At 33.3% G+C, this 27,722-nt stretch overlaps 1 protein-coding gene across 11 annotated transcripts in view; it reads right to left on the reverse strand.

Moving 5' to 3' along the window:
- Positions 1-27,722, reverse strand: part of LOC129748107 (protein NDRG3) — a 214,119-nt gene that overhangs the window by 54,377 nt on the left and 132,020 nt on the right. For all 11 annotated transcript variants that reach the window (XM_055742592.1, XM_055742595.1, XM_055742584.1 and 8 more), the window contains one exon: positions 1,305-1,498. In XM_055742592.1, the coding sequence (XP_055598567.1) occupies positions 1,305-1,498 (194 nt within the window). The remainder of the gene's footprint in view (positions 1-1,304; positions 1,499-27,722) is intronic.

Consider the following 27,722-nt stretch of genomic DNA (forward strand, 5'->3'; position numbering starts at 1 on the left):
TCGTCGAACCAGTCGTTCCGTCGAGTTCGCTCCACATAACCGATGACGTTCTTCTTCGTTAGATTCACATGACATATAGATTGCTGTAATCTGGAGCTCACGCTCACTCGGCCAAATTTCGAAGAGCGACCGTTTGGCCTAACATCCATTCGACCTGATGTACGTTAGGCCCAACAAACACTCGACATAATGACCGTTCGGCCTAACGACCATTTAGCTTAGCATCCATTCGGCCAAATATTTATCCGGCCTAAAATCCATTATCCATTCATCCATTCGGCCTAATATTCATTCGCATTATAGCGCTATATTTGGCCTAGTGACCATTCGGCCTAACATCCACTAGGCTTAATTTTCTTTCAGCATGGTATTCATTCTACCTTACAACCATTCGACCTAACATCCATTTGGCCTAACGACTTTTTAGCATAACGACCATTTGGACTAGCATCTATATTGGCCTCATTGCCATTCGGCCTAACATGCAGACAAGCTTATTGGCCCAAAATCCATTCATCCTAGCGAACATTCGGCTGAACGACCATTCGGCCTAATGACCGTTCGGCATAACATCGATTGGGCCTAGCGACCATTCGGCCTGATGAATATTCGGCCTGATAAACATTCGGCCTTACATCCATTCAGCCATAAAATATTCTGGTCAATAACCTTTGGCCTCTTGTCTTATTAGGCCTGTAAACCTATTCGTTTTAGCGACCTTGGCCTTAAATCTTTCGGCCTGACGGCCTCTGGTGGATTATCCGAGCCCCCCAAAAAATAAATCAAATCAATGACCAACTTTTACGAAAACCACGAATAATTTCGCATTTCGAAGCCGGTTGTTCAAAAGATAGCTTAGAGAAACTAGAAAACACTCTTAATCAGAGTTTGGTAAGTCATCAAAAGAGAAAACATAAAGCTTGGAGTGAAGATACGAGTGCCTACTTACTTCCGGTTCAGAGTGTTTTTAAGTTATTGTGCTTTATTGTTGGTCTTGAAAACCTCTGCAGGAAAAATAAATAGATTATAAATTCTTGCAACCACCGTAGATTTCTAAAGTTAAGGTAACTTATTATTGAATGGTTTACTTTATCCTTAACGCTCTCCCAAACTTAATAAATTAATACATACTGGAGGAAAGTTTGTTTTAGCCGCAATTCAGGGAGAGTACAAGTTAAATTTATTTTGCAGTCATGAATCATTACAAAATCAAACTTAAGATTAGATACGGCATTCGTTAAAAAACGATGCCCAACACATACATTTCACAAATCAATTAACCAATTGCTTGTTTCTGTACTCACAGTTCAGTCCCAGATCGTGGTACGTCACGATGGCCGGTTTCGTTGTATCGCCCTGGACCGCAACCAGGATGTCGCCCTTGTCGGTGGGAACTCGCCGCAGGTCACACTGGCCCACGATCGAACCCCGCTGATTGGGGTACTGCAGCTGAACGGAGCGAAGCTCGATGTCGTCCATTGGGTCCACTGGCATGGCTCTGGAGGAGAAAAAGGGAAATGGGAAGGAAATGAGAATTTCATTAGCGAAAGAGCAGATGAAACGTTTGGATAATGCTGTAGCCTGTGGCTGTTAGAGGTAATTTAGTATTGTTTTTTTTTTTGTACTCCGTTTGTCGGATCGACGCATTTCGGATGACACACTATTCGGGTTACTGGCTTTTGATGGATTGCTTATCGATTTTTGACGAGCTTTTGATGTCTGACTAGATTACTTGCTAACAAAAACATTTCGCGTGAATCAACTCAAACTGAATACGTATTTGAAAATTTAAAATTTCAAATCAATATGAACGCATGTTTCAACTTGTAACTAATATCCATAAACTGCATAACTATTAAATAAAAATCATCATAACTGGTTTAACAGCTAAAAGCCTACGACAGGGGCTGCAAAATTTTCCGCGAAACGATTACCCCCTAGAACGTTACACAATAACCGACTGTTTATTATCCCTCCCGTTTCCCGTTCCTGGGAAACTTTCTCCCATTTTCACTTCCCCGAGCTACTGAGGAACCCTCAAATAGATGTATCCCCCCAAAGTCCAAGCAGGCGAGGCAAGAGCAAAGAACTTTGTTTTCGAAATCGGGTCGCCATAGCTACCAGCCAATGTGGCGACTTGGTGGGTGCAATTTTTTGCCGCCCGTTTGTCTGTTTCCGTGTTTTCGTGAGCTGAACGGCAGGCGGCGCCACCTCAGTCATCCCCCCTTTCTGGGTGTGCTACCGTTGACTGTTTTGTTCGGCTATCGGAAACTACTAGGTATATCGTAAATGGTGTGGATGATTTTTGCCAAGCGGTCGGAAAATTGCGAGATGCTGACGTCATTGTGGAAACCATTGGTCCAATTGTTGATCGAAATCGTACGATCGGACAACTGTTGAGAAATTCAGTTGTTGAAACAAACAGAATCCATAATCATAAAACATATACAAGTATGTTCCATATCGCTTCAAACGCACCACGGGGTCGTCTTCTACCACTAAAACATTCCAACAAACATTTAACCACAACTCCACTTAAAATCATATTTCTATTTAATTACCCCGGAGAATTACCCTGTTCAACACAAATCTCTCAAACCGAGTGCAAGCAAAAATAAATCGAAATTCAATCACATTCTGGAAAGTGGGTACCATGTGGATATTGTACCCCCTAAAGTACCGCCATAGGAATAGGAGTGATGATGCCAATCGTGAAAAGGCAGCGACATGGAACTTATTCGAATGCAGCTCGATAGCTGTTCAAACATGCATATCCCATCACCAAAACCATCATCATCGGAATCGGAATCGGAATAGGAATCGAATCAAATATTCCACCCGATGCAACTTGACAGCAGGTAGTCGACGACGCGTGTTCGATGCATTTTCTATGATGTTTTCTTTTCGATTGGATTTTATAGCAAGGAAAGAAGTTAAAAAAGAAACTCTTCTTGTAGTAAAGCGTTTTTAAATCGTAGGAGCTCAAGTTGTGATACCATTAACAGAGTGGTTTAAAAAAAACCTAGAATCACTCTGCCATATTCAGCTTATGCTCCATGCTGTCCATGAAACAGCATTTTTTGTAGCATTTGATTGAAATTTTGGATGAATTAAGCGTCTGATTTCTAATTTTTTGCCTATTTTCTATCACTTCAAGTTTTAGTTTTCAATAGATAACTGATCAGCTAAAAAAGTTACTTGAAAAACAAAAACTAACAATACACCATTTTAACTCATTTTTCAATCAAAGTTTCAGATTTTGTGTAGATATTATAGGTTAAGAGGTTAGAAGCTTAGGAAATATAAAAAAAATCAATAGAAAATGTTATAATTATTTCTTACTTATACTGACGTATGTTTGCGGGTCTTTTAAATATTGCCGGACCAAATAAAAGAATTCTAGTTTTTACGCTTGTCACAAATGGGCTACTTTTAAAAGCCTCATCCAAATGTTCTAAATTTAATAATGAAACGCTCTTCTACAAACTGAAAACAATACTTCCGGTAATTTCAAGATACTAAATTTTAAAATTTGACCCAGGGAGTTTTGAGATATGGAATTCCGAGTTTCGGTGTTTCCTAGCGTAGATTTTTTCGTGGTCCTCAATTATTTATAGTCAAAATTTTAAAACTTTGTTGAAGATTGTTAAACGTTCAAACCTCCTTTAAGTTTTGAATTTCTTCGAATTTCCCGTATTTTACTGAACAAGAAAAGAAATTAATCAACCTTTTTTACTTCAAAAAGTCAGTTACAGTCTTCAAAAAAGTTAATGACACAAATCATCAAAATTCACATTTATTCGAGGTGCAGAGAATTCAAGAGCTTGTTTTGACTAATTTGGAGGCAATTGTCATATAACTAAGGTTGCCAGAATTTTTTCAGCACGTATCCGGACCGGACAAACCGGGCTATTTTTATCTCAAAACCTGGCAAAATCTGAGCATTTGATTTCAAAATGGTCGGCCAAAATCCTGGCAATATCCGGGAAAATTTGCTCAAAACCTAAAATTTACTCATAAAAAATCAAGGAAAAAAAAGTTGAAACAAATATTTTTCGCCAACATTTATCAACAGATTTTAAATTGTGGTTCAAGTTTTCTATAAATCTTTCATGATTATTTTTATAAAACTTGCTCAGAAATTTTCGATTTGGACGCATAAATAAAAAAAAATTATAACACAATTTGTTTTTTAAAGTGTGATTTAGTGATTTGTGAATGAAAATGAGAATAAACCCGGGCGAAATCCAAGCTTTTCCGATGAAATCCGGGCAACCGGGCCGGACCGAACTTTTTCAAAATTGTATATTAAATATCCGGGCAAACCCGGATAAAACCGGGCAATCTGGCAACCTTACATATAACCTCTTGTTTCCGAGATATTTTTAGAAAATAGGCGAAAATTCCTCGAAATTTTGTTGATCTTTTTTGGCAAATCTCTAGGACATAGCAAAAGTTTTTAAATAAATGTTTTAAATCAATGATAAACTTTCTCGAAAACCGTGAATAATTTTGGATTTTGAGAAAATAGTTAAACTAGTTTTAGTTTTGGATATTTTTTCTATTCAGTAGAATACAGGTATTTTGATTAAATTTGCAGTCTTAAATCATAAAGCTTTGAAACTTTTAAAACATAAGTAAAATAATTTTGCAGTTTTAAACAGAGTTGTTAAATGAATGAAATCTCTAATAACAAATACATTATGAAGGCATTTTCGAGCGATGTCAGTGTTATTTTAAGGTTGCCAGTTTGCCCGGTTTTATCCGGGTTTGCCTCAAGAAACATTTAAAGAAGGTAGTGCCAAGGCACCCCTGCTCAATTATTGGTACAGACGGCACCGTCACAATCTCAAAAAATTACTAGGAAATTTGCCTTTTTCGTTGATAATTCGAAGAATTTGCGAAAAATTTTCCACTTTTCAAACTTTTAATTCTAGAAGCATTTTTGCTCTTCAAGATCGTTACAAAAAACGTGGATTTTCGAGTAATTTTTATACAAAAAAAAAACCATCGAAGTTTGAAAAAATTGTGGATTTTTCTCACTCAAATTTGCAAAACTTTTAAATGAGTTCATAATCTTCCATGAAAATGTTCAAGTCAATGCAGTTTAAGATCCTTATTACTGTAAAATAATCAAAACACAAATTTTTGAACAAAACCACAATCATTTATTGGCATTTTAATAACAATCATTAATTGATGTTAATTGTCCAACATAAGAATTGATTATAGTAAACCGGTTGGATAAAAATCATGAACACTCAATAACTACTAGCTAGACCCTTTTAAAGCTGATTTTTTTTTCATTTTTGCACGCTTTAGCTTCAAGATAACATTGCATTCATTAATAAAATAAGAAAAATACATAATGCAATCTTCAAAGGACCAAAAAAATTCATAAAATAGTGCAATAAAGGCCTTAAAACACAATCAAAATGAAATTGGAATTCATTTTCGTTCTAAAACGTGTTTTTCTTTGAAATTTCTGCCATTCACATATACATTTTCGATACATTCGTTTTTAAGACGTCACAAAAAATCCAATATGGCTCTCGACACTACCTTCTTTGAATATTCCTTGGGTTTGCTAGAATATTTAAAACAAAATTTGTCCGGTCCGGTCCGGTCCGGTTGCCTGGATTTTTTTTGAAAAAAGCTTGGATTTTGTCGGAATTATTCTCTTTATATGTTAAATCTAACAAAAAAAAACAAATTGTGTACTATTCTTGCTGCGTTTTAAAACGAAACTTTTGAGCCATTTTCATAAAAATAGTCATGAAAGGTTTTTGGAAACCTTAAACACAATTTAAAATTTGCTACAAAGGTTCGATGAAAAAAAAAATTACGAGGTTTTTTTGTCTTTAATATTTTTTTTGGAGTTATTTCTCGGTTTTGACAAAATTTGCCCGAATATTGCCCGGATTGACTATGGCAATTTTTCAATAAAAAAAATTCTGGCAACCTAATGTTATCTGTTGAAAGTTCTAAAATTTAATTTTTGTGTTCATGTTTCAAATATCATTGGTTGAACGGGTGATTCAAAATCGGTTTTTGTTCTTCATGTAAGTATATTGGTTCATCAGTTTTCAATGCTTTTTTCCCTCACCCATTTTTTTTATTCTACTGCATTCGGATATGTTTGGTTCTTGGTAGTAAATACTTAAACATATTAAATTTTGAGACAGGTACATTCATTCGAAGATTTTGAAAATTTTGACTTGACTTTTGACTAGCAAGCTTTTTAAGAAATTTAAGCTTTGATAAAATACGGAGTAACTATTTTTAAAATAAATTGCTTGAAGTTTGAAACTCTAGCTTCGGTAGCTGATGTGGAATGTGCATTCCGATTTTTTTTATTTATGATTAATTTTAGCATTAAACAATTCGGCACGATGAGCACGGAAAGGTATTTTTAAAGTCATCTGTTAAGCAATAAAGGTTTTCTTAACAGGATGACTTTTCAATTATGGGTTTTGAAAACGCTGAATTCTCTGCAGCTTCTTGCCCTGAAAACCTAAAAATGACAAAGATGGTTATGGTTATGGTACTGCATTTCGACATTTTCGTACTTTTTATTTTATATCTTCAAAAAAACATGAATTGAAGTCAAGTATTTTTAAAATCTTTCAAGTAAAGTGGTGTAATTAAATCAGTTCGAAAGACCAATCAGCTGTACTCTTACAAGTTTTTACTTTTCATTTATTTCTTCGTTTTTTCATCAACTCTCAATCATTTTTAATAATTTGTTTTTAGAAAAATCAACGTGCCTGATTTTAGTATGGGATTTTGAAACATTTTGCTCAGGAGAAACATAAAAACCCAGTTTTCCATCAATAACTTTGGTTCCCTTCGGTATAATTTTTTTTAATACGGTTTTTCTTAAAGCCCAGATTATTACAAATATTTCATTTGAAGACTGAATTTCGATAAGAGCTAGGGAAGAGAAGTTATTAGGCTTCAGAAATAGGCTTATTTTTTATTTTAAAGGGTGGTGTTCATAGTTAATGAAGCGTAAAAACTTTCTATCTCAAATCTTCGACTTAAAATGTTGAGCTTCACTCTTTTCTTTTTATTTTTCGTAGTTAGGAGTGAAAGAAAACAACGAATTACGAAAAAAAACGATAGCACTAAATAGTCTCAGAATCTAAATCAGAATGTACAGTATATGCGTACAAACGTTTAAAACAAATTTAAAGCAATAAATTTATCCAGCCAGTTTAAGTTTTAGATAAAATTGACCGATCACTTTTTTAACCCTCATCCTTACCTGAAATTTTTTTCCCGTTACAGTCCCTGGAGTATCAATTTGGCAATCCTGACTTAAAACCGCTATATTGTTCTTGTTTCTTAACTGATTTGTTACAAATTTTTAGTTTTCTAAACCTCGAAACGTAACTCAAATGTGTTTCTCAGACAGTATTAATCAAAAAAAAACTTCAGTGTTCCGTTACTCTAAATCTAAAAAAAACTACAAAAATCTTGATTCAAAAATGAAAGACTGTAGATCAGCAACGAAATGCTTGAAAAAAATTCACATTGTGTCGTGAAAAGCTGAAGTTGAAAACTATACAAGGATATATTTTGTTGATTTTTTTTAGATGATATCCACACAAAAATGTAAAAAGCTTGTATAAAAACCTAGGTTTTCAATCAATAAACTGTCTAAATTGTTTCAGTTAGAGAAGAAAACCTTTGAAAAATTGATGTGAAAGTTGAAGGGCTTTGGTATGCTTTTGCATCTTCGTTTTCAAAATACGAAACTCAAAATTTTTATTTTATTTATTTTTTGTTTATTCGGAATATTATTAGACTTAGAAAAACGGAACACTGAGGTTTTGTAGGTGAAAATTGTCTGAGAAACATAGTTGAGTTACATTGCGAGGTTTCTCAAACTATAAATTTTATACAAATCGGTTGAGAAATAAGAGCGATTTTAATCCAGGAGTGTCAAATTGACACTCTAGGTCTGATTAGTGAGTTTTTTTTGGCCTGGGCTTCCAGGGTAGGGGGAAGTGTTCCTAAATGCGCATGTTGGGTAATACGCGCATACAGCCGATAGACGATATGGCTAGAGATTCATCATATATAATCAGTGCAGTACCCTCAAGGTAATACGCTTTTAACACATGGCATCAAAAAATTAAATTGTTTAATTAAGTCGAAAAAATTTAAAAATTCAAACAAGATTTTTGTCAGTTTTGTTATAATATATTGAAGTTTAATTATTGTACGTACAGGTTCTGTGAACAAAAATTTTAATGGTTTTTCTTTCTTATTCAGCTGGAAATTGGAAATTCAACAAATTGAAGCTTTTGGCAAAGTTGTAGGTGATAAGATATTGGAATAAAAGACAGGTTCTGAATGCCCATATCAAGGCAGGTTAAATGCCTATATCAAGAAAAATAGATTATTCTTATAAATTTTTTACTTTCTATCATTTAAACATTAAATCTACACTCAAATCACGATCTTACAGCGAAAAAAGAAGAACTTCATACTGATCCGATAAAAATACAATATGAACAAAATATTACCATGAAATATGGCCATATGCCATACTTAACTATGTTTCATGCAAAAGAACTAGTGATGTAAAAAATTTCACCAAAATTACAGCCTTGACGTATGCTTAACATCCGTTTGAACCATTTTCAATTAAATAATTTCAAAATATTCCAAGTGTAAATGAAATATAGCTTAAAACATAAATATGCGCATTTAGCCCGCCGGTTTCGGAAATCGGCTATTTTGACTTCTTTTATTATAAAATTATTTTTACAAAAACTGTAAGAGATTTTAACAGAAAAACTACTCTTACGTATAGAAAACAGATGTCCGCTCATGTGCATATAGTTTTCAGACTCCTATCTATTGGAATATGGGAGAAAATGAGTGCTTTCCTTAATATGCGCATATAGCCCGCCTCTCCCCTACGTCCATTTGGATTGAAAACTGTTTTCGTGAAAAATTGTGTGCATGTCAGTTTCTAAACATCAGAAATGGAAATTCTGAATGGTGAGACAACAGTTTAAATTGTGTGTTTATAGAGCAGAAGCTAACCTCAAGTTTTGTTTTTCAAAACTCAATTCAGTCCTTCCCGTTTTCTTAATATTTCAATCATTTGAATATCATAAATTTTCGAAAAATTAATGCAAAAACGAGCGTCATGAAGACTTGAAAGCGTCTTTCCTTGAAGACACTCTTAAGCACGCGTATTTCTTTGGCTATTATGTCCTACATTTAAACTGATTTAGGCTCAACAAAATATTTTCTGAAAAAATTTAAAGCTTTGTTATTTGATTTTTTCAAAATTTTTAAAATAAAGATGAAAAAAAAAAATTCATTCGTTAACATATTCGTTAATTTTAATTTTTCCACCTGATTCAAATAATTTAGATAATATGTTATTAGATTTGTTACCAATTAAACAAATCTAATAACATATTATCTAAATTATTTGAATCAGGTGGAAAAATTAAAATTAACGTATCAAATGAACACCACCAATGTATGTTACTTGCGTATTTTATTTATTGAATCTGGTAAGGTTTCAAATGTAGGTCTTTTAAGCCAAAAATAATCAATGAAAAATTGTATTATGAATTTAAAAAAACAAGCCTTGAAAAAAATGAGCAACGCGTGCCACTTACAATTTTTCATAACTCATTTATTTTATTCAAAATAGAATGTTCGAACCAGTTGTGAGAATATAGTGGTCAGATCAGATTGCAGTTTCTAAATTTCAAGTCTCAAAATTATCGGTTGAAAACCGCGAGATTTAAAAATCTAAAAACGGAATTCCTTAAGTTCATTTAAGAAGGTATGTATATCGCAAGAACAACAAAATTTTTCGAACAAATATAGCATATGAAAAGATTGTATTAATCTTACCAAAATGGTAAATAGCTACTAAAGTGGAGGCGAAACATTTACAAAGAAGATTCCAATGATTCGATTTCTCCACAAAAAGCAAAATAAACGATTTAAACTAATTTGAGTAAAACAAAAAAAATCCTCAACTGAGATTTGGACTCCAGTTTTCCGAGATAGCTGTCTGATATCTCACCACGATGCCAACTCAACATTTGATATATTCCACGCTATAGCTCTTTAGGTGGGATTGCTTTTTACGAAGAAAAGGAGAGGCCGGATAGAGTGTCAATTGAAGGACCGCCCATATATCGTAAATCAGTTCACTTTAAGATAGCTCAAATCATTAATGTCGATTTAGCAAATTCTCAACTTTTTGGACACATTTTTACAAATTTAATAAACTGCTATTCGATAAAACTTTGTTTGGGCCAAGCTTTTCGTAAATGAATGATAGAAAATCACTCAATTTTACCAACGCGTTTACGATGGTTATTGAAAATGTCTTACCAGTCGATTTGGATTATCATTTCTATTACGATTTCATGTTAGCTGGGTAGGATCTATATGACACAAACCGTACTTTCTCGAAGCGATAGCTCAGGAACGGTTAGAATAAGATACATGCAATTTTTTGACTTTTCCTAAAATGAGGAGTTCTACAATTCTTCTCCAGAGTCACCCAGATTAAAAAGGACAATTAGCCATGTTAGTCATATTTGCCATCATAGAGATCCGGATTACTTTTTTGATTATAAAACCAAAACTACAGAATAGATTTTCATAAATACAATTTTGAAATCAATCAAACATCTGCTATCAGGCGTTTCTTAGAAGTTTACGTTTTAATTTTAATGGTCTTCAGGAAACGACCGCAAAGTCAAAAAGTCCTTAAAAATAAGCATAAGCTTTGAACTCAGTAATAAACACAATGGTTTTCAAAATAAAAATTAATGATGCTTTTTTCTTATATTTCTGTTTATGAAATATGACATCGGAAACCCATTTTTTTTTTATTTTAAATGAATCTTTAAATCAGCCAAAGTTCAGCAGACATATTAAAATTTTATTATTTCAACCGGGCTGGTCACGATCTCTGTTCAAAAACGCAATTTTTTTTACCAATTTGTCTTTCGGCTCAATTTTCAGGCACCAGAAAAATTACAATATTTTTTTTCCTTTATAAAAAGAAAGTGAATATGTAGAAAATTCCAAAGTATTATAATTTATGAAAATCGGTTCGATAGTTTTGAAGATACAGCAAAAATAGTAATCCGGGTCTATATGACTATAACCGACTAAATTTCCTTTTTTGAATCGCAAAACATTGTTAAATCTGATAATTTTATACTTTTAATTCAATACACAATATTTTGATGGAAGATGAGCAAGTTTCTATGGGTAATTTTCTTCCTATTTTGCGGCGTTAAAAATATTCAAAAAAACATGCTTCAAAATAATAGCTGTAGACAGCTTTGTTACATAAAAAAAAATCATAAAGTTCGGTTGGAACATATATTGAACTTCTTTTGAAGTAAATTTCGAAAATCGTCAATACAAATTCGTGTAATGATGCCATTTATCTTGTAGAAAAATGTGTAAAAACCTTTGAAATTTCTTTAAGATCTCAAACGTAATCAATTTAATACGTTTTAAATTTACTGCTAGAAATACTTTGTATTAGTACCTTCATTGGTACTGTGCATACAGATTCGAGCTAAATTACAATTATTCAATCCAAATGTGTAACACAAACTATCTATTACAGTTTCAAATTCCTCACTGATTGAAGTCATAAAAACGGAAACTTCCCTCTGTCTTCCAAGAAAATGCAACAGAACTACATCATTGAAAATAATTAACATTATGTAAATTTCGTCGAGAAGACGCTGCACGTATCAAGCTTCGTCGCTGTTTCTGCCAATCGTAGAGTTACCGAGCTCATAAATTTTGCATCCACGTTCCCCATTTCTTGGTTAAAAATCTCGCTTTGAAATGCCACCACCACTCTTGGGATGGATTCTCGAGAACGCGAATGGAATTCGGTATCTAGTAATTCACAGAGCAGCGCGCAAAATATAGCTTTCTTATCAATGTTCCACTTTTCCCAACTGCTCTTCTTGTTGGTGTTTGGTGGTGGCTAATGAAACGTCATTATCCAGACCAATGGCCTGTGATCATTGCTGAAGTGCTTTTTAAAATTGATGAGATTTCCACCATCTTGAACTCGTAACCTCTTTTGAGAGCCATCAAACATTTGGGATAAGTTTTTTTGCGGAACAATTAGGAGGCTCATGAATTTAAACCTAATCATGAATTTTGATTGACTTGAGGTGGAGACTTGAAAAGCTAGAATTCACTTACTTGAAAATGTTATCATTATTTGCATCTGAGATATTTTTAATGTCTTCCGACTTCAAAATGATGATCGTTTCTGTAGAAGCTTTCCCATTTGTTCTAAGAAATGATACCACACAGAAAAATGAAGCGACATGGTTTAATGTTGTTGAAGGCTTGAATAAGTATGACATCTGATGCCATAATTTCTCCTGTTTACATGTTTCCTTCATTTTTTTTTTTTTTTTTGGGAAAATCCCCACTCATCATGCTCTGATGTTATCATTGTATGCATCCAGATAGCACAAAAACCTCTCAACAGCAACATTCATTGCGAGAAAACACATCGTCAGTGTGTAGTTTTCAACCCGTCGTTGTTTTTCGCCCATGACAGCCAGTCAACAATAATGACACGGAAATTGTAGGTCGAAATATGACAGGAAAACGGGAACGATGGATGCAAATTTTCTGCATCGCATAGCTATAGCTGGTTGCAACAGAAAAAGTGTCATTGGGAAAATGATTCGTCATTGTTGGTAATTTATGGTGCCTGCTAGTGAAGTATGACGGTTTTAAGCACCCCTTGGAGCTTTTGTGTAGCTTTTGTCAACAGAAGGTTTAATTTCGAAATGAATATTTTCAACTTTAACGAAAACTTACATATTAATTTAAGTTACCTGGCTTCAAGAGAAAAATGTCCATATAAAACATACACCTTATCTGATAACAAGTTTTAGATTGAAATTTCCTCGACAGAGCAGCAATGAGTTGACATATTGACAACGTGCTTTCAATTTTTCTGCCGCTGCTATCGGTCACATGTTTATCTCATAACAGGCACCACGTGAGCCGTCGTCGTCATTGAGAATATGGAGCATGAACCATTTTCCCGTCATTTTCCCAGAAATGATAAACCTGGTGACATTAGAGAGGAAACCGAACACAAGTAGAGCCGGTATCAACCATATTCATATAACGCAACGCTCCCATGTCATTCTGGCTGGAATGACCCAAGGGCATTCCGACACAACTCGGGTTTAAGCCCCGGATCAGGTACGTTACGTTGATGAGTAGCGAATTCTCTGCACCTGGTTCTTCTAGGTGGGCAAAATTTTGGAACTTCAAAAACTCAAGAGGCTCTTTCTCGACTAGGAAAACATATACGCTTCAAGAATGGCGTATTCGTGTAATGCGCGGATAATAAATTGATTTACCCGGCATCGAGGTACAAAGGTAAAAATTTTCAGTGGGTGTGCGTGTTAAAAAATTTTAAAAAATACTTCTGGAAAATGAATTGTAAAAACAGAAATAACTTAAATTTCTTTCACTTGCAAAAGATTCAGTGCAAATCGGAAAAAAATATTCATTATTTAAGTATTCAGAGGTTTTCTTGAAATAAAAAAAATTAAAATGTTTAAGAATTTTGGATTATTTTAATTTGAACCCGTTATATGCAGTAATCTTTCTTCAACATTACCGATTTTTCTGCACTGTGAGGCAGAAAAAAGGCCCCAGCAAACATTTTTGTAACTAAATATATTCTTATACTGTTTTGATATTACGTTCCATATACATGGAAGTTGAAAAAACAGCATTTACCTACCAAAGTGGAGACAATATACATACAAAGTTTTCATTTCTTTCTTCAGCAACAAAAACTGCAATTGGGCGCTATTCGATACCTTATTCGTACTTATCTGAAGAATTCAATGTGCTCATGATTTTGATCTCATAGCCTAAAAATCGTTGCCATTGACAATATTTTTCAGATCCCATTGATTCTCAATGGTCAATATTACTCAATTCCCATCTGATTTTTAGCCATCTCCATGCACTGGAGAGAACATGACGATGATTTTCTCTCTTGAAGCCCGCATGGGAGCAAACTCATTTCAAAATTTACAAACATAGCGGACTTTCCATCATATCCGATTTAAGGGGGGAGTAGGGTCTAACACTTTCAAAAAATCGATTTTTATTTTATTTTCTCAAGAATTTTCAAATTTTCAAGTCAATCGAAGCAAAACTGTAGAAATTATAGGCCTTTATCTCCTCTTATCTAATACTGCATGAATACTACAAGTAGAAACTTCAAACGCGTTTTTCTCGAAAGCACATTTTTAAAGTCAGTGGACAAAAATAGCAAACCCCAACGATGTTCTTTTTTTACTTTGGGAGATTTTACAGATAAAAAATGGCGGATTTTGTCGTGAAAAATCGTAGTTTTTTTTTTCAAACAGCCACAAAAATTTCATAAAATTTTTTTTAAGTTAAATTAAATCGTTGGGGTCCAGAAAAAAAACTATTAAAATTTGAATACATTTGTTTGGACGATAGCTCTAAAAAAAATTCGTGAAAATGGTGTTTTTTTAACCCGTTAGACCCTACTCCCTCCTTAAACTGACTTCAGACGACATTTTATGCGATTTTATCACTATGCAGTTGGAATTGCAACACCATTGTAAACGACTCAATTTTTCATTTCTGATACGATTTCATGTTTGCTGGGGCTTAAACAAAACCTCATTTATTATTTTTGGGGTGCAAAGTGGGTATTCAAATTTTTGGAAATAAGAATTGACGTCAAACCTCATATATATAAAAGATTTTAGAAAATTCTTACTCCTAAGTTTAATACGGAAAGTTGGATATAAATTTTCGAAAAAAATAGGAAAACGAAAATTTTCTTCATTTTACTGTAAAATATGATTCTTCCCATGAAGAAGTATCAAATTATACTAAATTGAAATGAAAAAAAAAGTTCTATTGAAAGAAAAATATTGTTTAAGTTGATATCAAGATATCCTTTGAATAGTTGTTAGAAAGCACGAGGATTTTGAGCCTTGTGCGTTTTATACTTTCGATTAAATGTTCCGGCAATTCAGGACGATTTTTTTTTTAATTTAAAAAGGACATTTTTTAATTTTTAAAAAATCTTTTTTGAACACATAATTAAAAATTTTCAAAGAGAAATATTTGTTTTTTTTTTTATTTAGCAAATAATTTGAATAGACCCGAGTAAAATCCGGGAAGTTTTGAACAATTTTTGAACATCCCAGTCAGATTTGGCTTTTCTGGAGTTCTTTGCTGGATTTTTAGGTAAGCCTGGATAATATCAAGATAATCTGGTTTAAACGATATTCAAAGTATGAAGCGTTTTACAGTGTAAGATTCATGGATATTAGACCGCTGCAAGATTTGTATGGGAATTTCGAATACTCAAATTATACACCTCCCATAACTTTTTTTTGTTTGTTTTCGCTGCCAGAAAAACTAATAAAATTTTTGGAAATCATCAACCCAGTCCTCGCCAGAGATGCAACTGAAAGTTTCCAAAAATATAATCTTGGATGAAAAAGATTTCTTGATTCTTGCAGTACAACTAATATGAACAAAGCTTAAACCTAACTTGTACCCCAGAAAAAAATTCCATGTTATTAATTTTTTTTTATTCAGCCCTTTTGACTGCTTTTTTGAAAGCTGTGTTACCATAGGATGAGAATAAAGAATATAAAAATAACTTCTTTGCATAGCCAGGGAATTTATTGATTTATATAACTTTTGCAATAAGTTTCATGAAATTAATAAAAGCGCTAGCAAGCAAAGTCTGCCATTTTTTAATACTTTTCAATAGATTTAGATTTTTTTTTAAATGTTGAATGGTTACAACTTTTTCCATGAAATGCTTAGCTACTTTTCTTGTTAGCAAAAAATGAAGCGTTGGAATAGTGAAAACCGAAAATTAATGACCAATTTCAATCTTATCTGAATTTTCTGGATGATTTAAAGTTCAAAAATTTCTTCTTCCATGCTAATTTCCATACAAAATTTAAACACGTTGCGCCAACTCAGGAATCAACCAAAACATCTTAAGTTTTTCACGAATGCTTAGTGACTCAAAAGGCATCGAAAAAACATGTGGGAGCAAAAGTCATTTTTTGTAATGGTCTAATGGGTTTGGATGTTTTACTGAAACTATAAGTTTATGATGATTATGTACATTTAAAACATTACTTTTGGTTACTTTATAAACTATTAGCAGACCCGGTCTGCTTTTCAATTCGTTAAAATTGTTTTTATTGAAATAATCTTTCTTTTAAATAAAATTTCATCTCTATCAAATAGCGAACTTTTTTTCATGGTATCTGAGCTTCTAAATTGTATTGAAGGTTGAAAAAGCCACTATTTAGAAAAAAAAAGTAGGAATCTTCAGTAAAATCTAATATACTCATTAAAGCGGGAGGAGTATTAAGATACAGGAAAATTTGTACATAATCAAAAGGTGTACAAAACTTTATGAAAACACTAATACATTGGTTTGAATATGAGAATATGAGAGTTTTCTTTTTTTAAAAACTTATTTGTCAATTCAATCAAACATCCCACTATGTCAAAACGCTTACGTTTATCAATTTTTAACCATTCTTAGAAGATTGTTGAAATTTTGACAATTTTTTATTAATTTTGTATAGTAGCCCCCCCCCCCCCCTTTTGGAATCGGAGGGGTTTGAAAGTATCATTCCAGGTCTTGAAAACGGCTTTATACCATATTTCAAGTTGATCGGTTCAGTATTTTCCGAAAATTGTTCAAATTGTGTCATTTTGTCATTCAGTCCATTTTGTCACATTCGAAAGTATTATATAAACTTTTTTCGCTATCGAAAACTTAACGCTTAGATGTTATATATGCACTCATTTTTTCGTTTACTTCCATATGAAATACCTGGATTTTTATTAGGTATGTTAATGCATGATTTCTGAGAAATAAAGTTCTGACCATGTGATAAAAATAAATTTATTCTGAATCAGATCATAAGATTATAAACCAATTGAACCCTTTTGTTATGAAACCACTGCACAGTAATAGTACTGACACTCACAATTAAAACTGAAAACCGTGAATGCCTTGGCCACTTTTGAGCGATAAGTTGATTTATGAAAAGTGCGAGATTTTCTCCATTACACATCCTGCTTTTTCGAACAGTATGGGCTAGAACTCTGTAGTAAAACAATTGATTTGAGTCAGAAGACCATTCTTGGCAAATATTTCCTTATCTTTCTATTTTTTTTTTATTTTTAGCACTTACAGGCTTGTACATTTTGATAGAAAGGCAGATAGGTAGATTCGATGGAAATTTATTTGAATGATTTAAAAAAAATCAGGTTCGGTGAAGCATTCAGCTTTTTTGACAAGTATCAAAATTTTACAATTGCAGCCATCACATCTTGTATTCAAACAGCAGAAATCTATAGGTATTCAAACTACGGGCTAAATTTGCATTTTTTTTTAAATTTTAATAGATATGGAGATCCTTAATTTTAACGAGTCATTTAAAAAATCCTATGTCAACATTTTAATTAATTCTATAGATGATGATTTTTATGGCAGCAGTTTAATTTTTTAGAGCCAAGCCTATTCGAGCATATGAAACTAACAAGTAAACTATCAATTTTAGACTGTATTAATGGATTCAACAATATGCCATCAATAACATCGTCATGAAAAAATCTAAAGTCATAATGTTTTTAAATGCCAATGCGTCACAATAAAATTGTTTTTATGTCATAAATCACCTTTAATTTATCATCTTCTTTTTTCATCAGTAGACTGAGTCGATTTGGGTTCATTTTTGAATTTCTCAAACCCTGGGGTCTAATGCCATATAAATTATCCATAGGAAATTTTTCGCTGAATAACTTTGTCCAAGACCGTAACTTTGTATCTAATTAGTTAAAAAAGTTATTAGCTGTTTATCAGGGGTATGTCTTTTGGTATTGTTAGACAATAATTTCAATTGACACCAAAGCTGGGTGCCTAGCGATGTATTGCATGACAACTTTTCACGCAATACTTCACAGGACACAAGCAGTGGGGCCAATTGAATTTGTTGTTTATCAATGTCAAAAGACATACCCCTGTTAAATAGCTTATAAAATTTTTGCCTTAAAGAATACGAAGTTTTGGTTTTTGACAAAGTTGTTCATCGGAAAATTTCCTTTAAAGAACTTATAAATTGGCACAAAAACCGTAAGCGGGCTCGGTCCCACAGAAGAAGCAAAACTGATGTTGATATTTCAGTACAAAATATTCAATTTTCCCATACAAACTAAAAGTTAACTCATATTTACTCATGTAAACGTTACTTAAAAATTCTGCAAAAAATCATGGATGAGTTTTGAACCAAAACAAAGCTTTTTAGTTTCCAGGGTTTGAGAAATTCAAAAATGTCTCCAAATCGACTCAGTCTAATGTATCAGATTTTTTTTTGATTATCCCCAAGTTAGCAATTGTTGAAACTGAGAAATGAATGTTATCAATTTGCATTTGTTTTGCTAAAACAACCGAACTTTTAACGCTTTTCCACTGTCCACCTTAAAAAAGGACTTTTTTTATCAAAAAAGTTTAGTTTTTAGAATATTAATTTAATTCGGGAAGATTTATTGAATCACACAAAACGATCACTCCAACACAAAATTTTCCACAAAACAAAATCAAACAATTGTTCACTTATATTGACACTTATTGAAAAAAGTCAAGAAGAAAATAATTTTGACTTATTCGACAATATCTAGCCTAAGCATGGGCAATTTGATTTAAAAAAAATTAGGTTTATTTTTTAATTGTTAGCTTCCTACTCATACTGAGCAAAAACATTCGATTCAAATAAAAAGAATAATCAGTCTGTCCAAGTAAAAGAAATTTAAAATCGTGATGAGTTGCCAACATCTTCTAGAGCTAAATAGATCCAGTTGGAAATGATAAAAAACGTCTAAGAGCAATTTTGTTGCAATAAAGTTTGATAAGAAATTTTAATGCTCTTGATAGAGATTCAAGAAATAAATTCTGCAAATAAAAGAAAAAAATAAAAAAAATCTGTTTAGATTTTCATTTAAAATTTTTACAAGAGTTTGTGGTAAAAGCAGTATTTTTTAGCATAGCAAGAAACTTCACTCTAGCATCGGTTTCTTTTTTACCTTAAGTTAAAAATTGAAAAAAAAAATCAAACGATCTGAACGTTCAATTGTTGAAACATAACACTACTCAAGTACCTGTGACGTCTATGAATGTGCACATTTCTCTTCAAGTTTGACAAAATTTAATCCTTCGTTTCATAAAGTAACAAATTTACGACATTTTATTTAAACTGTTCTAAATATTGCATGAGGCTAAAAAGTCCTCTTTTTATGGAAATAATATTTCTTACTTCAAGATAACGTTCAATTAAAAATATACTTTCTGTGTTTGATGGTAAAAATAAGACTAACTTGAATCTGGAACATATGGAATGTTGAAAAAACCTTATTTTTCAGATTTTTGGTCTTGTCATATTGAGAATTTTTTTTACTCGAAAAAAATATTGTCGTACTCCCAGAAAAGTAATTCACGTAATAAACACAATTTTATGTTTATCACGATGTTCTGGAAACTAGATTTGCAAAGTTTTTATGCTGAAACTATGATTAGTGCAAAAGAAAATAAGAGTAACCATTTATTTCTTATTGTCTTGTGTTGATGCACATTTGTAATAATAAATATTTAATATTTAATATTTAATATTTAAAACCCGAAATATGTGAAAAATAAAATTTATCATTATTTTTCCCTGCATATATTCATCATTGCACACTATTGAAAAAATTTTCGAGAAAAAGTATAGAATCATGAAATGAATGGTTAAACATACATACGAGAACGATTCAATTCACTTTATTTAGTGATAGTGATAGTTGCACAAATTGGAAATTGGAACAAATTTCTCAATGATAACATTTTTTTGCGAATTTTATATGGAAGAAAAATTAACTTAAATTTGCCATAGTTTGTGAGAAAAGCAAATTCGTTCTTTAAAATTATATCTCTTCTAATCAACACGCCCATAAAGGAAACGCAAAATTTCAAGAAAAGCAATCCAAAAAAAGTTCGTGACGTGATGGGCTGTATCTGTAGAAAACGAGCCTTAGCCAAATCAAAGCAAATTGGAACAGGACATACTGTACAGGTGGTGGCACATTTAGCCCTGAAGAAATGGAGATTCGTGCATTCTCTCATATTTTCTTCATTAGGGGCTGTCCATTAATGATGTCTCGCAAAATTTTGAAAAATTTACCCCCCCTCCCCCCTCTGTCACATATTGTCACAAATTCCGTAACTCCCCTTTTGTATTACGTCACGTTTTCCTAACCCCCCCCCCCCCCCGGATTAAAATTTTCAACCCTTTAGAAATTTGATTAAAAATATTGCTTTTTTAAATTCAACGGTTTTATTTAAAGAATTGAAAAAAAGGTTACTCACTTTTAACAAGCCTTTAATCATTGCTTAAAACACATTTCAATCATGAGTCCAAGGATAATGTTAATGATTTTCCATATCAATAGCCGGGAAAGTCGAGGCAGTAGCTGCAGTATCAGCGACGATGTTGAAACCATCCAAATCTAGTTCCTCTTCTTCAATCCATTCGCAATCCAAATCTTCTCCACAGGTTAGAATAGCCAAGCAATCCTGTTCACGTTTTGCCACAGTTTTAGTGGAACAGACTTTCCTGAGTGTTGCAGTGAAAGTGTTCTTGTGAACTTTCTTATGCTCGTAAAACTTACCAAAAGTGATTGCGTGAGTATTATTATTCAATAAATGAATGATGCAAGTATAGTTTTATTGAGTTTAGGATAAAATTATTTGTTATTATTTTGCAGATTTTTTGTAATGATAAGTGATGTCACGCTCAAGCAGACCCCCCTTCCCCCCATGTCACAAATTGTCACAAAAATCGAAACCCCCCCCCCTCCCCCCCTAACGCGTGACATCATTTATGGACGGCCCCTTAGTCTTTCTAATATCGATTTCCTTTGAATGGAGCTCATCAGTTTCCCCTATCTGTAAAGTATCTGCAATTTTTTGAAAGAATGATCTGAGGATGGCGAAATAACCATAATGGATTTTTTTTTAAGAAATCTATTAGGATCAGTCTTGAAAAGCAAAAACTTTGGATTTAGAAATTTGTGCATTTAAATTGAACCTAATGGTTTAGTGACTGGAAGAAATATCCTTGTGATTGTTCTTTCTTTGAGTGGGCCATTTTGAGGTTTGAACATCTCAACATTTCTTACTTGTTGAAAACGGAGCAGCTTATCAATGGCTGAGCAAACCCCAACCCGGTGGCTTAGAACGGAAAAAATGCCTTGAATGATGTGAAGTACGTATCAGATGAAATCAGCTTTTGACTCCCAGGCTGGGAAAAACTGACATCATGTGGATAGGTGGGTACATACATTGGTACGTATGCCTTTCCGAATGATGGTTGTTGATGTGGAAAATCAGATGGAAAACGACAATCATGTTTCAACGGGCTTTAGGCTCTACAGGGAGACTGGAAAATAAGAGAACGAAATCTGTTGACGGCGATTATCGCACATCGTCAGTGCCAGATTGTTGTTTTGGAAGTGACGAATCCGAACGAGTTGCCACGATACGCACCGATGGCAATGGTGATTGAATTTAATTTTAGACTTCTCATCCGTTAAAAATGGATGCTGGTATGAAACCTTGAAATTTTATTAAATTTATCAAAATTGTCAAGGTTTTTGCCCCGCGCACTTCAGTCTAAGACCACAAACTTGTTCGTTACCCCACATTATTTATTTGAGAGTCATCCACGTTGAAGTTTTTTTTCCCTTACAGCAATAATAAATGGTTAACCCTGGTGCCACAAATTCTGTAGTAAAATATGTAACGCTCTCTATGTGTTTCTCCAGAAATATAACAGCAAAAACACAAACAAACCACAATGTTTCTGCTGCAGTCAAGCACTCTGGTCATCATAAAGATCAACCATTATGCATGCACTTCAACCACGAAGATGTCCTGGCAAGGGAAACTTTATCCTGGCAGTTTGCATACAGAGGGCAGGACAAGGAAAAACTGCACCATACACCATATCACAAGACATAAAAAATTATCGCGAAAAAATATTTACCGCATTCTCGAGCGCTGTAAGATATGGAACGTTGATGACGCAGATCGAGCATCTTCTGTGGCACTATGAACAGAACACTACACAGAGCAAATAGAGCATAGAGAACGGTCTCTCGATTCAGAAGCAGGGAACAACTCAGGGGGATTGTCCCCATAGTCGACATTAATAGTATTATGCTGGCAACACAATGCTGGGACCCGTTTTTTATGCAGTTTTCCGTCCCTTCTCCTTGGGGTAAAGTTACAGTAGAATGAACCGTCACCATGGCTTTTGCGGCGGTCCAGAGAAGTAGGTAGATGTAACGACCGACAATTTATGATTTTTAATAAGATTTAACGTGCTGATAAGATCCGTTGAGGGTATCTTTCCGACGATTGCCGGTGGTCGGTGAGATTCGCGTGTGTTGACCCAAGTGTACTTTTAAGTGGAACTATATGGCACTTTAGTTGAAGGGAAGTAAATACCATTAATGTTATCGAAAGTCACTACCGAGACCAAAGTTTTTGGTTAAATCTGTTCAATAATTTGTAAGCATTTTTAATAAAAAGATCTACAAGAAAGAGTTTTTCTAAAATTGTGCAAAAAATTTTCTATGATAATCTGAACATTTCATAAAAATTCTTTTGAAAAATTTTAAAGCAATTTTTAACGACAACCATTATTTAATTATAAGAAAAAAAAATCTCTAATACACATATATTTTCGATCAGATAAAAGCATTACCTTTGTTAGATTTCTCAAATCTGATGTGCCTACCAACAAAAAAAATCCATTAAGGTTATTCTTGCCAGCAGATGATATCTCTTTTGCGAATTTGCAGATAAAGTACAAACAGGCGTCAATGGTGAGCTTCCCTCAAAGAAAATCGATATTGGAAAGAAAAATGTCAAAAAACGCCATGTGCCGGATGCACGATTTTCGATTTCTTCAGGGCTTAATGTGTCACCATCTGTACAGCATATCCTGCCCATTTCGCTTTGATATGGCTCAGGCTTCAGTTTCCAACGACAACTCCAACGAATTTCGAAGCTTTGATACTTACTTTTTATCTGATTTTAGAAATGTTTCAAAGGCGTGAGGCGAATTCGTGATACACGTGTTGAATTTGGAAAGGAATTTTTCAGAACACGAGTTTGGAAAACTCGTTTAAAAATCTGCTTCATTTAGGTATGTAAAAAACATAATTTAAATTTGTAAAATACTCAATTAGAATTTTAGCTTACGTTATATCATCAGATAAAATTTTTAAAATTTCAATCAGTCAGACTGTTTCAGGATCTGAAGATTAAATTCGAATCCCTTATTTGGAATATAAGTGTTAACTTCTGGAATTCAAATCTGTAATTTTTTTTATAAGAGTTTCTGATGTTTCCACTTCTTATTTGTATTCTAAATATAGTTTTGAATCTTAACATTAAGAATATTTCTTCAATATTTCAACGATTTTCTTTGAAATTAAATTTTCAAACGATTGAATGAAAACAATCAATTTTTTTTTCAGAGTCTCAAAAATAAAACTTGAATAAAATTAAAATATCTAAAATTCCATTCTTCAATTTTTTTTGGATTTTTTTATTCATTTAAAACTAAATTTGAATAAACAAAAAAAAACAATGTGATATGTGATATTAGACAGAGTCGATTTGGGGTCATTTTTGAATTTCTCAAACCCTGGGGTCTTAAAAGCTTCGTCTTGGTCCAAAACTTATCCACGATTTTTTGCAGAATTTTTAAGTAACGATTACATGAGTAAATTTGAACTTTTAGGTTTGTATGGGAAAATTGAATATTTTGTACTGAAAAATCAACATCGTTTCTGTTTCTTTTGTGGAGCCGAGCCAGCTGATGGTTTCTGTGCCAATTTATAAAATTCCTAAGGGGAATTTTCCGCTGAACAACTTTGTCGAAGACCGGACTTCGTATCTTTTTAGGCAAAAAAGTTATTAGCAGTTTAATAGGGGTATGTCTTTTCGCATTGATAAACATGAAATTCAATTGACATCACTGCAGGGTGCCTATCGAGATATTGCATGATTACTTTCCATGCTATACTTCACTAGGCTCCAGCAGTGATGTCAATTGAATTAATGGTTCATCAGTGCCAAAAGACATTACCCTGTTAAACACCTTATAACTTTTTTGCGTAATGAGATACAAATTTAAGTTTTTCGACAAAGTTGTTCAGCGGAAAATTTCCCTTAGGAATTTTATTAATTGGCAAAAAACCATCAGCTGGATCGGCTCCACAAAGGAAACAGAAACTATGTTGATTTTTCAGTACAAAATATTCAATTTTCCCATACAAACCTAAAAGTTCAAATTTACTCATGTAAACGTTACTTAAAAATTCTGCAAAAAATCGTCGATGAGTTTTGGACCAAGACGAAGCTTTTAAGACCCCAGGGTTTGGGAAATTCAAAAATGACCCCAAATCGACTCAGTCTAATGTGATATGTTCTCGGATTGAGTTGGTTTCTTAAAAACCTCTAGACGATGCTTGAGTTTCTATCAATTTCTTAAAAAAAAAAGTAATATATGTACTTATATCTTTAAAAAGTTGATTTTGATCAATTTATATCGAATCTAAACACGATTGTGGTCTAAAAAGTTTCCTTTTTGGTCAAAACGAATGACATAATTTATGCAAATTTTTTAAATGGAGTCCAGGTACCCGGGTTTTGATTTGATATTTTGTATGAAAAAAAACGCAAAAATATGTTAGCAAGAGAAGTAGGCATGTTGCTTGAACGTGTAACATGCGTTTTTTTTTTTCAAGCTCCGCAATTCGATTTCAAAAGTTTTTCAATAAAAATTAAAAAGTTTGTACTTTTCATGATTTTATTAAAATTATAAAGTTTACTGTTTTCATGATTTTATTATGTGTGTCACAGTGATAAATTTCATTTTTAAGTTGGCAGTTTTGGGGAATAATTTGCGATTGTTTTAACTGAAAAGTGGTCAAAAAGTTTGTAGTGAACTGTAGTGCATCACGTTGTTCCCTACGTTATCACTAAGGTTGCTTGGATCTTTCTTTAACTGGTAGTCCAAAAAGTTCAGACATTTAGTATCAAATATGTAGCTTCACCGGATCTTCCTGTAACAAGTCAAAAGGTACCAAAATTCATTATACGCTTTAGTAATCTGGATCTTCCGTGACCAAATCGCTCAAAATAAAATCCGATTTTGGCAACAAGGATATTCCGGAACCAAGCCTCAAAATGTATTGAAAATTCTTCGCTTAATTTATTTGTTTGTTCTTTGAATATTCCAATAACCAATAAGTCGATTAAAGGTTTCCTGGAGCTTGTTTGCGATAAAGTCGAGATTTTGGCTTTTACGGATCTTTCGAGCACAAGTCGTAAATAAATCGATAATTCATTGCCTAACTTTGATTCTCTAAAGATCTTGCTAAATCCAGTTAGATATAAAAATCAAGTTTTACTTACTAGGTTCTCCGGATCTTCCGGAATCAAGTGAGGATTAAATCGAAATTTATTCCAATCACTTAGGTTCTCCGGATCTTCCGAAACCAAGTCGCTCATAAACAGAAGAATATTGGCGTCACTAAGGTTTTCCGGATCTTCCGGAATCAAGTGAGGATTAAAATGAAAATTCTTTACCTCATTGGAATTCCGGATCTTCCGGAACCAAATTGATCAAAAGATAAAAGATTAAGGCGTCACCTAGGTTATCCGGATCTTCCGGAACCAAGTGAGGATTCAATCGAAAGTTATTCCCATCACTTAGGTTCTCCGGATCTTCCAGAACCAAGTCGCTCACAAACAGAAGAATATTGGGGTCACTAAGGTTATCCGGATTATCCAGAACCCAGTCGCCCAATATCCGAAGAGCTTGGAATCGATTTTATTCGGGACCAAGACTTTGCTGAAAAAAGGACAGCTTAGTAAATTAATTTTAGTTTTCAACACTATCACGGAGGCTCAACTGCGCCATTGTAGTGAACTTTATTCAAATCACTTTTGAATAGCTTCCAACAGCCGTTCGAGCTGTAAGTAGTTAACAGAATGACGTTGAATTGAAAATTCTTCCCTCTCTCGGGATTACGCACAGGGTGAGATTTGTTTCTCTCTTTCGTTCAGTTACCAAAATTGATCTATCTATCGTCACAGAGACCAGACGTACAAGCTCGAACAAAAAATCGTCAAAAAAGTGTGTAAAACTTCAAATGTTATCACCAAAAAAATAAGTTAGAAATCGACTACAAGCAGTGCCATTTATTGCGCCGTTTAAAAGTCACAAATCAACTTGAAAGTGCCCAGCTTTCGATAAGGCGTAATCATATATAAACTCACAAAAAATCAAAAAGGGTGTTGGGATTTTTTCACAAGTTTCGTGGGCTAGCTTGTACGTCTGTTCTCTGTGCTATCGTGACTCAAAACAAGTCTGTTCAATGCTTCATAACAGATAAGTTTGTTAAATTCTTTTGCATCATGTTGTTCCCTACAAAGTTGTTGGGAAATTTCAAGTGACCTAATGATAAAATTCGGAATTTATCATCGAAGTGGAAAAGTGTTTGTAAAAGTTGAGTTTTTGAGAAGGGAAACTATTGCAGTTCGACCGATTTCTGCGATTGACCGAAAATTCCTTTAAGAAGAGTCCAAAAGCATATCGAAGACCATGAGACTATTTTTTTTGTATAATTATTCACATGTTTCAAACTTTATTTGATTTTCATAATAAGTTATTAATAACCTTCCAAAGCTGTTCAGGTCAATATGACCCAAAGCAAAAATTCAAAGCACCTTTACTTAATCATCATTTGAAAACACTGAAAAACTAAGATATTTTAGACACCAAGTATATTTTTTGAAAATGATAATCAATTAAACGACAAAAAACCAAAATTGTAGTTCAGAACATCGGTTTATTGCCAGTGTTGGATGTATTTTTTTTAAGTATGATTTTATTTCACCGGAAAGTTTGGGATAAAGGTAAATTTTCTCATCGAACTCCCAAAGATTTCTACATCGTCAGAAAGATGTTTTTTTTGACAATTTCAAATTCTTAAGAAACACCTCATTCGACGTCGCGCGCTCGTCCGGGTCGGTTGTGCTTTTTGGTTGGCCCCGTCGTGTGGTGTATTCGGTTGATGGAACAGTGAAAAAAAAAAGCTTTTTGAAGGTGTTGCTATAATTCCCTAAACATAAACGAAACAGCCCAAATCCTATGTAGTGATTTTTAAATGAAGAAGTGAATGAAATGGTTGTGAAAACAGTATAATATAGTAATTTGAACTATTTTCCGGAATTTGCTAATGTTCTCAACGCGCAAGCGTCGGTACGCGAAAAGTACGGCTACGGGTGCCTTCGGTGGTGACATAAATAGTCTCGCAGGGCTGTTGAGTGAGGGTGCCGAAAAATTAATTTATGAACGGCCAAACAACAAATGGCTGAATCAATGGAAACGTTCATGGGGTCAATCAAATATTGTTAAATGGCGCAATATCAGAATTGATCAGTATAAGGCAATTCAACATTTCGTTGAATTCAAGATTTGTTATTTGTGTGGAAAAATCAATATGGT

The sequence above is a fragment of the Uranotaenia lowii genome, chromosome 2 (assembly GCF_029784155.1).
Source record: "Uranotaenia lowii strain MFRU-FL chromosome 2, ASM2978415v1, whole genome shotgun sequence".
Taxonomy (NCBI): Eukaryota; Metazoa; Arthropoda; class Insecta; order Diptera; family Culicidae; genus Uranotaenia; species Uranotaenia lowii.